General features: G+C 39.4%; 1 protein-coding gene across 5 annotated transcripts in view; it reads right to left on the bottom strand.

Moving 5' to 3' along the window:
• Positions 1 to 12,378, bottom strand: part of gramd1ba (GRAM domain containing 1Ba) — a 131,844-nt gene that overhangs the window by 64,674 nt on the left and 54,792 nt on the right. Inside the window, exon 1 of one of the 5 annotated variants that reach the window (XM_049468403.1) lies at positions 8,210 to 8,661. The exons of the other annotated variants lie outside the window; for them this stretch is intronic. Coding sequence (XP_049324360.1) covers positions 8,210 to 8,232 — 23 coding nt within the window. The 5' untranslated portion in view covers positions 8,233 to 8,661. Of the gene's footprint in view, positions 1 to 8,209; positions 8,662 to 12,378 lie in introns of those variants that run through there. 5 annotated transcript variants of the gene reach the window in all.

Genomic DNA, 12,378 nt, shown 5'->3' with positions numbered 1-12,378 from the left:
TACCTCAGCAGTGCTATTCAAATCATGCATTCTAAAGTTGCGCTATTATAGTCACACATTTAGCTAACTAGCTACCTCAGCAGTGCTATTTATGCAATACATTACTTCAACAGTGCTATTTTTTTGGGATAACTATACCTCAGCAGTGCTATTTTTGTAATACATTACTTCAGCAGTGCTATTTTTGTAATACATTACTTCAGCACTGCTATTTTTTGGAATAACTTTACCTCAGCAGTGCTATTTTTGTAATGCATTATTTTACACATAAAACACTAATATATATATATATATATATATATATATATATATATATATATATATATATATATATATATATATATATATATATATAAAACATATATCCATTTTAAAATCTGAGAACAATTCAAGAATCAGCCTGAAAGAACAGTCTAATCAGCAACTCTTATCAGCTGAAATAAATGGATATAAAATAATCAAACCTTAAACACTGCAGCCTTGATGCCACTGTGCATATGCCTGCTGCCTCTGACCCACTTTACTGGGAGCGTCCCCCCATTGTAGAATGCAGAGGAGGCGTGATTACACACACACACACACACACACACACACACACACACTTGGAAGCACATTCTCTGTGTTCACTGACATGGCAGCATTAAACTAGGGCAGGAAGAGTCTGCTGAAGCCGCGTCATAAACCGGGATTAAAGCAGCGGTTAACCCTCAGTTCACCGCCGCCGCCGCCCACAGTCACCGTCTCAGAAACCTCAGCCCCTTCGCCACTCCTCCACATGCTGATAAACACCAGAGTTTACGTACCTAATACATCCTAAAGGCTTAACAACTTCAGTGCCCAGGAGACACCAGCAGATCCAGACCTTCACTATAAACTATTCTATACCATTCTATAAACTTCTATACTGCAACTCCAGACTCAGTCCATCAGCCATGATATATTTGGTATCTGAAATATGCTTATTTAGCATACTATGAGAAATGCTAGGCTTTGCATTGCAAACACAGCGAAAATAAAATAAAAATAGACTTAGGCTATGGTCAAGCTGCAGGCAAATCATAACTGTTTCTCAAATCTGATCCAGCGAGATGATTGTCTCCACTTGATTTGTATATCTAGACATCACAAATGTATCTGCATGGGTTGATGAGCGATGCAAAAGACATAAGCTAAGAATAGCAGTAAATGCATGACAAACATAGCACTGCTAAAGTAAATGTATGACTAAAATAGCACTGTGAAGTTAAATGCATGAGTAAAATAATAGTGCTATGGTAAATATATGACTAAAATAGTACTGTTAAGCTAAATATATGACAAAAATAACACTGCTAAGGTAAACATAACACTAAAATAGCACTGCAAAGGTGAATGCATGAGTAAAATAGCACTGCTAAGGTAAATGTATGAGTAAAATAATACTGCTATGGTAAATATATGACTAAAATAGTACTGCTAAGGTAAATATATGACGAAAATAGTACTGTTAAGGTAAAGGCATGACTAAAATAACACTGCTAGGGTAAATAAATATATGGCTTAAATAGTACTGTTAAGGTAAATGTATGACTAAAATAGTACTGCTAAGGTACATGTATGTCTAAAATAACACTGCTAAGGTAAATAAACATATGACTAAAATAGCACCGATAGGGCAAATATAAAACAAAAATAGCACTGCAAAGGTAAATGTATAAGTAAAATAAGACTGCAAAGGTAAATGCATGACTAAATAACAATGCCAAGGTAAATGCATGAGTAAAATAACTTTGCTAAGGTAGATATATGAATAAAATAGCACTTATAAGGTAAATTTATGACTAAAATATCACTACTAAAGTAAATGTATAACTAAAACGCAAATATAGCATTGCTGAGGTAGCTAGCTACATAAATGTGTGACTGGAATTGAACAACTTTAAGTGTGCGATTATAACAGCACTACTGAGCTAAATATATGTCCAGAACTGCACTGCAAAAGTAAATGTATGATTAAAATACAACTGCAAAGGTAAATGCTTGACTAAAATAGCACTGCTAAGATAAATGTATGACTAAAGTAGAAATGCAAAGGTAAACGTCTGACAAAAATAGAACTGCTCAGACAATTTAATGACAAAAATAGCACTGCTGAGGTAGCTAGCTACCTGAATGTGTGACTGTAATTGCACAACTATAAATGTATGACATGCACAAACAGCACTACTGAGCTAGATTTATGAACAGAATTGCACTGCTGAAGTAGGACATTACCTAAATGCGTGACAATAATTGCACAACTTTAAATGTATGATTAGAAAAGCACTACTGAGCTAAACGTACGACTAGAATAGCACTGGATAAATACAATAAAGATAAGTAGCACTACTGAGGTAAATGTATTGTGCTTTGTTGGTATGTATGATGTGATGGTAGCTCAATAGGTACAAGTTGTTTTGGTTGCATATGGTAGACCTGCAGAATACCGGTATTAGGCATAAAGTTACAGTTGCTTACTAGTAGAGTTATTTATTTATAAGGGTATGTATCTTATAGTTATACATCATTAGCTATACGGTACTAGCATTAGTCCCAATGGGACCAATATGACTATGTGCTAATATGTTCTAGCCAGGTTTGCATGTGCAGTATCTCTTTAAGGTAGCACACGGTCTTTCAGTTGCTAGTCAGATGCTGTCCTCACAGGAACCTGTCGCTGTTGACTTCCTCCGAAGCTCCTCCCACTCTTCCTCCAGTCCCTCACTCAGCACACACAGCAACACGACTGGAACCAAAACACAATGCAATCGGTCAAAACTGACCCAGTTCTGTCGCCCTGTTCTGTTTATATATATATATATATATATATATATATATATATATATATATATATATATATATATTGTGGCAATTATTAAAAGAAAAAATAAATAAATAATTATCAATATGAAAAAAATATAAAAATGCACCGTCATCTTCTTCTCGCACCACGATTATATAACGCACATTTCCGAGTTGCAGACCCCCCTGATCAAAGGTGCGCTATTAGTCATCTAAGTATGAAAAAAAAAAAACACTGAGTCATTCTAATCCCCCTCCGCTCTCGCGTGCCGAGCCCGAAATAAAGCAGCCGCTGCCGAGTGCAGAAAGCCAGCTAAACAGGGCAGAGCCTTATATAACCGCGCAGCTAAACGCTAAGTGTGCCAGTCATTCGGGTTCCTTTCTCAGAGACTCGGCTGGCTTCAGGCTGGGGGGGGTTAAAAAGCGGGGCATCCCTGGCTTTTCCCTCCCCCCATCCATTACTGTGGTCTCAATCTGGACAAATGTGGGTTTTACAACATGAAGCTAAAAACGCCAACCCAGTCGTTTTTAGAGCAATGGCGTCCCCTGCACTAGTTCCCCTGCACTAAAGCATCGGCACTGTAAACAAGGCTGGCGTTAACCCCTTAAAGCCTTCGCTTATTTTACCAGAAAGGGTAAAAATAAGGTTCTTTGACTAACATTGCAGCATTGCACAATAGTGTGTAGTGGAGTGCTGGAATGCATTTGGTGCTACAACTGCTACCATTGGTTTTCTTTTTTTTTTTTCAGATTTTTCCCCATTTTCTCCCAATTTGGCATTGGCATTTCTCCCAATTGTCCCACTCTTTTGTGCTTCCTGCCTGAGCAGCTAGCGCACTCAGAGGAGAGCACAGCGGCTAGGTTCTAATACATCCGCTCAAAGTCGCCCCTTGCCACCCGGCGCCACCTTTAAGCGTGATGTGGAGAGAGCGCCATCTACCCAACCGGAGGGAGCCGGGCCAATTTTGCTCTGGGCGCCGGCAGCTGATGGCAAAGCTGCATGAGCGCTGGTTTCGAACCTGCGACTTACCACTCATAGTGACAGCACATTAGACCACTGGACGACTCGGTGCCCCCACCATTGGTTTTCTCAAATTGGTCAAATTGGCTCAAGCAATAATCTGCACCATCTAGAGATCCCTGGGGTCCAGTATGAGAACCATCGTGATATAAATTTGTAGAAAGGTTTCTTTAAATTGTATAGAAGAACCATTTATCAAAGCAAAGGACCATTTAATCATTGCACCAATCCACCAATGTCTAATGGTGTCTTCCAAAACTGCTACTGTGGTGTCATCACATCAGTGGTCTGATACTCCTTCCATTTCAATATGATCGCTTGCACAGAGCTCCTTGAGATGTTTAAAGCTTGGGAAATATTTTTGTATCCAAATCTGGCTTTAAACTTCTCCACAACAGTATCTCGGACCTGCTTGGTGTGTTTCCTTGGTCTTCATGATGATCTCTGAGCTTTAAACAGAACTCACTGTCTTGCTCCTGCATACCTTGTTTCAAAATAAAAGTCCCCTGCTGAGTTTGCAATTGAGAATTCATGATTTTGGAAAAAGCGACAGCATTGCTATCTAGATGCAGAATGTATGTAGAGGAAATACTATTCAAACTCAATAAAACTCAACCCCTCTTGGGTGTAGTACTGTATAATAAGACTTCACAACTCAATAGCAAGTCGAGAGTCCAGAGCTCTGCAGGATGTCACGGTTGGTTATCAGAGATGATCGGAGGGATAAGTGCAGGGCGGGCAGAGTGGACGCAGCAGCGGTCAGCGGTCGGCTGCTTCCTGCGGCACAGCGGAGCTCGGCACTAAAAATATCCACCAGCCGATAGGAGGAGATGCACACACAGACACATAAATATAACATATATACACACATACAAACACACACAGGCCGGAATACACCAATACTGCAGTGGAAAATGAGAAGATCTCCGAGGTTTTGAGGCTTCTCAGCAAATGCTGGAGACAAATAGGGGTCATCTACCAGCATCTCCATCGACTGGAGAAGCTGCATCTTAAAGAGCCACTAAATCGTAAACTGTATTTTTTCATTAATAGCTGGAATGTTTTCCGTTGAATTATTGGTATGTCATATCGTATTAAACGCAATAACAAGGTTCTTGCTCCTTTTTAAAAGTCAAATTTAATGCTTTTTAAGACCTTAATAAATATAATTTAATGCCCAAAAGGTAGTTATAACTTCTGAAGTAAAAAACAAATGATTGTATTGAAAAATAAAGCTTAATGTTTCCCATTTGTTAGCGATTTTCTCTCCCTGTTAACGATAGCTTGATCTACGATAATGTTAGGTAGCTCTACACCAACCTTAGTTCTCTCCCCAGTAACGTTAGCTAGCTCTCCGACAACCTTAGTTCTCTCCCCAGTAATGTTTTGTAGCTCTCCGCTAATGCTAGCTAGCTCTCCGCTAACCTTAGTTCTCTCCCCAGTAACTCGCCACTAAATTTGTTTATCTGCTCTGTCTGCAGCACACAGTGGACACATTTGGACAACTGACTAAAAACATACAAAGCACCCAATGACTTGTATTATGGTGCCAGATACCCTTTGATCTCCATTACAGGTACTTAAAGAGCCCAACTTTTTGGTGATCACCACTTTACCACAAGCCCAACTCACCCACAGCTCACAACTCCCAAAAGTATTGAATGGGGCACCAAACATCATACCAGAGAACACAGCTCTTCCACTGCTCCACAACTTAATGCTGGAGTGCTTTATACCACTAAAGCCCATGTCTTACATACCTGTTCCTGTATACCTGTTGGCATAGTGCCAATTGGTTAAAGTTAATCTACTGCAGAGAGTCTATCCTATTGAAAATATTGTACCTCTCTATAGGGAATAGTCGCATTGGGACATACAGTCTACACAGCTGAAGGGGTCAAAATGCTCAACTCACTGATTATAGAACGTTAATGTAGCCAGAATATGGATGATCACCACGTTATCTCAATCCGATCTCTCCTGAAACTCATCCCAAAAGTTCTGGATGGAGCACCAAACATCATTCCAGAGAACACAGTTCATCCCCTGCTCCATAGCTCAAAGATGATAAGCTTTTTATGCATTTAGCTCATGCCAATGGGTTAATGCTAATATACTGCATAGAGTTCTATTCTATAGACAATACTTTTCTATAGGGAATAGTAGGAATGTCTTAGCAATGGATACAAGGGATGTCTACAAACATTGGGACATACAGTCTACATAACAAAAGGGGTTAAAATGCTGGCTTATGTCTTACAATTAGTCAAAAATCCTAAAGAGTATCAATAAGCTGATATCCAGGATTAATTATTTAGTAAACACTACAAAACTATTTACTATTAAGGGTGTTACAAAATATCAATATCACAATGTACTGTACTGTTTTCATTTGTGATACATTTTCAATATGTGGTGTCAAACATCAACATTTTTTAAGTATTTAAGTAAGAATTGTCTTGCAATATATTGAGTATCCCAGAATCATAGTATCGTGATTTCCTCGTTATTGTGATAATACTGTATTGCAAGATGCCCTGTGATTCCCATCCCTAGTCATTTTACAACAAGGTTGCCAGAAGCTGAAGCCCAAAGTTGTCCATGGTCATTAAGAGGTTAAAGATTTAGGTTACGTTCAGTTATACTCAAACTTAGGGCCTAGATATGATGATAGACTGCAGGGGTTAAAATGCTGGCTTATGACTGAGTAGTCTACAATCCTAAAGCATATTAAAGTACTAATATCCAGAATAAATTATTTACTATCTATCAAAGATCATTAGTGAGGTCAGGATATGGATGATCACCACTCTGGATCATCCCCAACTCATCCACAACTCTTCCAAAAAGCATTGGATGGAGCACCAAAGATGGGGAGCTTTAACCCCTTTAGCTCACGTCTGGAATTAGGCATGGGGCAATGGGTTCAAAACGGGGACTAGCAGCAATGTGTTAGCAGTGGGTGCAAATAAAAGTAGCTCAATATACGGTATTCAAAAGAAGGGGTGTTCACAACCATTTGGACATACTATGTACATAGCTGAAGGGGTTAAAATGCTGGTGATCAGCTGATTTCCTGAATGAATCATATAGTAAACCCTAAAAAAAAACACTGCATAAACATATGAAGTGACTATACAGCAAGTTAAAGCAGAGCTGTCCGTGGTCCTAAAGATGAGATTAAAGGGTTAAGTCAAGTGCAGCTCTGCTGGAGACGAGGGTTAAGCAGTGTTCCTTTCATTCATTCATTAATTCATTCATTCGTAGTGCAGTAAGGGCTGCCCCAGTGCCTTAATCAATAATGATTATTATTAATTAGGAATTATTCAGTAATACTACTATTAAACTAATAATATACGTAAAGTATAAGTATGTGCCCATTAATCTCAAACCTAGGGCCTAGATAATAGGCTGAAGGGGTTAAAATGCTGGCTTATGACTGAATAGTTAATGGTCCTAAAGCATATTTATGAACTAATATCTATCTATCTAATATCTATCTATCAAAAATCATTAGTGAGGTCAGGATATGGATGATCACCACTCTGCATCATCCTCAACTCATCCACAACTCTTCCCAAAAGCATTGAATGAAGCACCAAAAATGGTGCTCAAAGATGAAGAGCTTTAACCCCATTTACCTCACACTTGGCATTAGGCATGGGGCAATAGGTTTAAAGGGGGGACTAGCAGAACATTGTTAGCAGTGGGTGCAAATAAATGTAGCTCAATATACAGTATTCAAAAGAAGGCGTGTCCACAACCTTTTGGACATACTATGTACATAGTTGAAGGGGTTAAAATGCTGGTAATCAGCTGCAAAACCACTGCATAAACTTAAGCAGTGACTATACAGCAAGCTATAGCGGAGCTGTCCGTGGTCCTTAATGTGAGGTTAAAGGGTTAAGTCAAGTGCAGCTCTGCTGGAGACGAGGGTTAAGTAAAGTGTTCCTTTCATTCATTCATTCATTTGTTCGTAGTGCTGTAAGGGCTATATACGTATAATGAAATAAGTGTAGGTACGTGCCCATGAGTTTGAGGCTCGAACGTAGGGCCTAGATATGATAGGCTGAATCATATCTAGGTTGTCAATGATTTATTATTATTTTTTTTTTTTTTAACAAAAGATTAATTAGCCGATATCCAGAATGAATTGTTATTCAGTACAAAACATTGCTAGTGAGGTTAGCATCATCCTCAATTAACCCCAAAGCACTGGGTGCAGCACCAATCACCAATCCAGAGAACACGGTTCGTCCGCCGCTCCACATCTCAAAAAGAATTGGGACACCAGGTCCTTAAGATGGGGTTAAAGGGTTAAGTCAGGTGCAGCCGGGGGGAGGGGGGGTTAAACGCAGCGTTCCTTACCAGGCGAGCTTGAAGCCTTTCATTAGTGCAGTAAGGGCTGTCCCAGTGCCATAGCGTCGTCGCCCCACTCGGCTGGCCAGTGGTCCAGTGGCATGGCGGGGGTCCGGGGGAAAGTCCTGAGCGCTTTCGCCTCGGCCATGTGATCCGGCTCCGCTAACGCATCGTGTCTCACTTCAGGACGAGCCCAGCTTGTCTGAGCCTGAGCTTCTCACCAGGGTGTGCGTGTGTTTGTGTGTGTGTGTGGTTGAGCTGCGTTTGTTATTCGTTGGGTTGCTCACTCACTCAAACACATACTCAAACACACACTCACACACTCTCTCTCAATCCAAAATGCAGCAGAAGCTTCTCTCTCTCTCTCTCTCTCTCTCTCTCTCTTTCTCTCCCTCCCTCCCTCACTCTCTCTGTCCTACTGCAGATAAAAAAAAAAAAGCCCAAGCTGCTCTTGCCGGTCTCCTGTACAAACTGAGCATGCTCTCTTACCCATAAGCCCCTCCTCCTCCTCCGCCTCCTTCTTCTCTGCCTGTTCTCTCCACAGTCTGCTTCCTTTCTGAGCAAGACAACTGCTCTCTCTCTCTCTCTCTCTCTCTCTCTCGTTTCTCAGCTCTGCAGTACCTTTCACCCCCTTTCTCTGAGAACTGCTGTTGCTCTCGATGAGCGCAAGTGTGTGTGTGTAAGTGTGTGTATAAGTGTGTGTGTGTGTGTTACTCGCTATACAGTCTCGATCACCACAGCAGCTGGCCCTCTAATCCCTTAATGCTGGATAGACAGTGCACTCTGATAAATACGTCTGTGTGTGTGTGTGTGTGTGTGTGTGTGTGTGTTCTTGTGCAGATAAAAAATCCTAACAAACATTTGATCAATTTATGTCACCAATAACAAAAAAAACTGTTCTTTTAAAGGCAGTGGCTATTACAGAGATTTTTACGTAAAAAGTGGTGAGCACCACATACTAAGTGGTGAGCACCAGATGCTAATTGGTGAGCACCACACACTATGTGGTGAGCACCACATGCATACGTTACTTTAGCCAAAACATTCCCCACTAAAATAAAGTAATTTACATTAGCTAACACAGCTAACTAGCTAACTAACGACATTATTTCACTGTGGAACATCCGTCAGTTTAAACAATAGCTTGCTAGCTACCATTATCTGGTGCTCACCTCTTAGTATGTGGTTCTCTCCACTTAATATGTGGTGCTCACCACTTACTATCTGGTGCTCACCACTTAATACCTGGCACTCACCATTTACTATGTGGTGCTCATCACTTAGTATGTGGTGCTCACCACTTAATACCTGGCACTCACCATTTACTATGTGGTGCTCATCACTTAGTATGTTGTGCTCACCTCTTAGTATTTGGTTCTCTCCACTTAATATGTGGTGCTCACCACTTTTTTGTAAGAAAGTGGCTCCGTGCGCTATATACTAGTGCATCTACAAATAATAATAGAAATGTTATTACTCTAATCAAAGTTTCTTTATTACAGTAATTCAGTTCAAAATGTGAATCTCATATACAGCATTTTATAGATTATACATTTCTTTTATTGTTGATGATTATGGCTTACAGCCAACGAAAATCCAAAAAATATGTGTCAAAAATGTGAGTACTTTATAAAAACAATTGATACTTTTAGCAGTGTGGGCAGTGTGCCAAGTCCTGCTGGAAAATAAAATCCACATCTCCATAAAAGTTGTCAGCAGAGGGAAGCAGGAAGTGCTGTAAGATTTTTTAGGGAAAACACTGCACTGACTTTGGAACTGATAAAACACAGTGGACCAACACCAGCAGAAGAACCTACACATGTTCACATTCTTCAGCTGTTTTCCTGATTATGAAGTCTGTAAAACCCTAAACCCAAAAGTAATCAAAGCCTTAATTTAAAGCCTTAATGTTTGATATTACAGTCATATGAGAAAGTTTGGGCACCCCTATTAATCTTATTCATTTTTAGTTGTAAATATTTGGGTGTTTGGAACAGCCATTTCAGTTTGATATATCTAATAACTGATGGACACAGTAATATTTCAGGATTGAAATGAGGTTTATTTTACTAACAGAAAATGTGCAATATGCATTAAACCAAAATTTGACCGTTGCAAAAGTATGGGTACCGTTATCATTTTATTGATTTGAATACTACTTTTTACTGACTTACTGAAGCACAAAATTGATTTGGTAACCTCATTGAGCTTTGAACTTCATAGCCAGGTGTATCCAATCATGAGAAAAGGTATTTAAGGTGGCCAATTGCAAGTTGTGTCACGGTGAAAAAAACAAAAAAAAACAAAAAAAAAACATTTTAGCGTGGACTTTTTAAGCGGGATCTGGCAACATATTAGCGTTAGCAGCGAGTGTGGTGACTGAGCAGTGAGAGCAGCTCTCAGCAGAAGAGGAAAATTCGGGCATTTGCATAGAAGATGCTTCTGCTACTTTTAAGTTGTATGTCTGGCTGCATTTTGACTTTCCAGTGGAAACAATAAACGGTAACAGAGTGACCAACAAGACACAAAGCATATGTAAATACTGTAAGTAAATCCTACACGTGACTGTTTCATATGCAGGTGTACTAATCCCCTAACTCTGTACTGTAAAAAAAATCTGCCTCTGTTTGAACTTCAAGCATAGTCTTAATATGACTGGTTATGGTTATGCATAGTTAAATTACAAGAGATTTAGGAGAAAAAAAAACACAAACCATAGGCTTAAATGACTGGTTGTGGTTTGCATTAATTGTTTGCACTTTATAAGTGCATAAGTATAACTTTTATTTTTATTTTTTTTATTCTTATTTCTATTTCTTATAAAATCAATGTGTGAGAGAAACCCGTCTGTTAAGTTTGCATTATATGATTTTGTCAAATAAAATTAATATTTTTTAATCCATTTTTCATTTTTGACGCTTTCTTTTTAAATCTCGTCTCGTCTCGTTCTCGTGAACCCAGTATCTTGTGTAAGGCTTGAAAATATTCTGTTGACAGGGTGTAAGATAGCAATGAGCATCACGACAAGCCTTGCGCAGGATGTAAGATAAGGCCCTGTGTTTGTATGTGAAGCTCAATAAACATGACCAATGTCTTTGTAGATGAGTGTAATTACCATAATGCATATTGGATTGTACTGTATTTTATTGTTATATTGTGTGTGTGTGTGTGTGTGTGTGTGTGTGTGTGTGTGTGTGTGTGTGTGGTGTCTGAACTGTAGCCTGGGGTAGCTAATGTTCTCTAAAGTGCCCCAGTGGCCAGCAGTTTGGCATGCTGTCAGCAGCACAGTGGTGGGGGTGGTGTGTGTGTGTGTGTGTGTGTGTGTGCATGCTGAGTCACTGTCCCCTCGGTGCGAACGCGACCACACACCGACACACAGCAACAGCTGCGCAACCAGCACTATTCATTCTACACATTATTTCCAGCAGCATCGCAATGGATACATCGTTTTTTATAGTTCTTTAATAGTTTTACTATGTTACATACAGTATGTATACACATACAGTATGTATAATTCCATTTATATAATATGGAATTATTCAGCAAACAAAAAAAGTGTTAAACAAACCAAAATATGTTTTATATTTAAGATTCTTCAAAGTCGCACCTCAGACAGCTTTGTACATCTTGTCTGGATTTTCTCAGTCAGTTTTTTATGAGGTAGAGTCACCTGGAATTCAGGCTTTCAGTTAACAGCTGTGCTGAACTCGTCAAGAGTTAGTTAAACTTGAATTTCTTGCTTTTCTTAATGTGTTTAAGAGCATCAGTTGTAAAGTTGTGAAATCAGAAACACAATGATGAAACTGGCTCTCATCAGGACCAGCCCAGGAAAGGAAGAGCAAGAGTCAATCTGTTGCACAGGATAAATTCATCAGATTTACCAGCCTCAGAAACTACAGTTAGGAGCCCATAGTAAGAATAGCCCACTATTTCTTCCAGAGCGAATTACTGTAAATTTACAAACCTTCATTGACAACTTTATTGGGTGAAAAATCCATATACTGTACAAAAATCCAATATTATAACTACTGTGACAGTCCTACAAGTGGTTGTAATACTCAATTCAATTCAATTCCAGAGCTACATCTTTCCACAGCTTTAGGGTACACTCAGCCCAATCAGCACGGCACAATGTGGCAGATTCTCAGAGCTCTCCAGACTGTGGTGCTGAACGGACA

The sequence above is a fragment of the Astyanax mexicanus genome, chromosome 20 (genome assembly GCF_023375975.1).
Source record: "Astyanax mexicanus isolate ESR-SI-001 chromosome 20, AstMex3_surface, whole genome shotgun sequence".
Lineage (NCBI taxonomy): Eukaryota > Metazoa > Chordata > Actinopteri > Characiformes > Acestrorhamphidae > Astyanax > Astyanax mexicanus.
The sequence above is the reverse complement of the archived record's forward strand: the minus strand, read 5'-3'. Positions and strand labels throughout refer to the sequence as shown.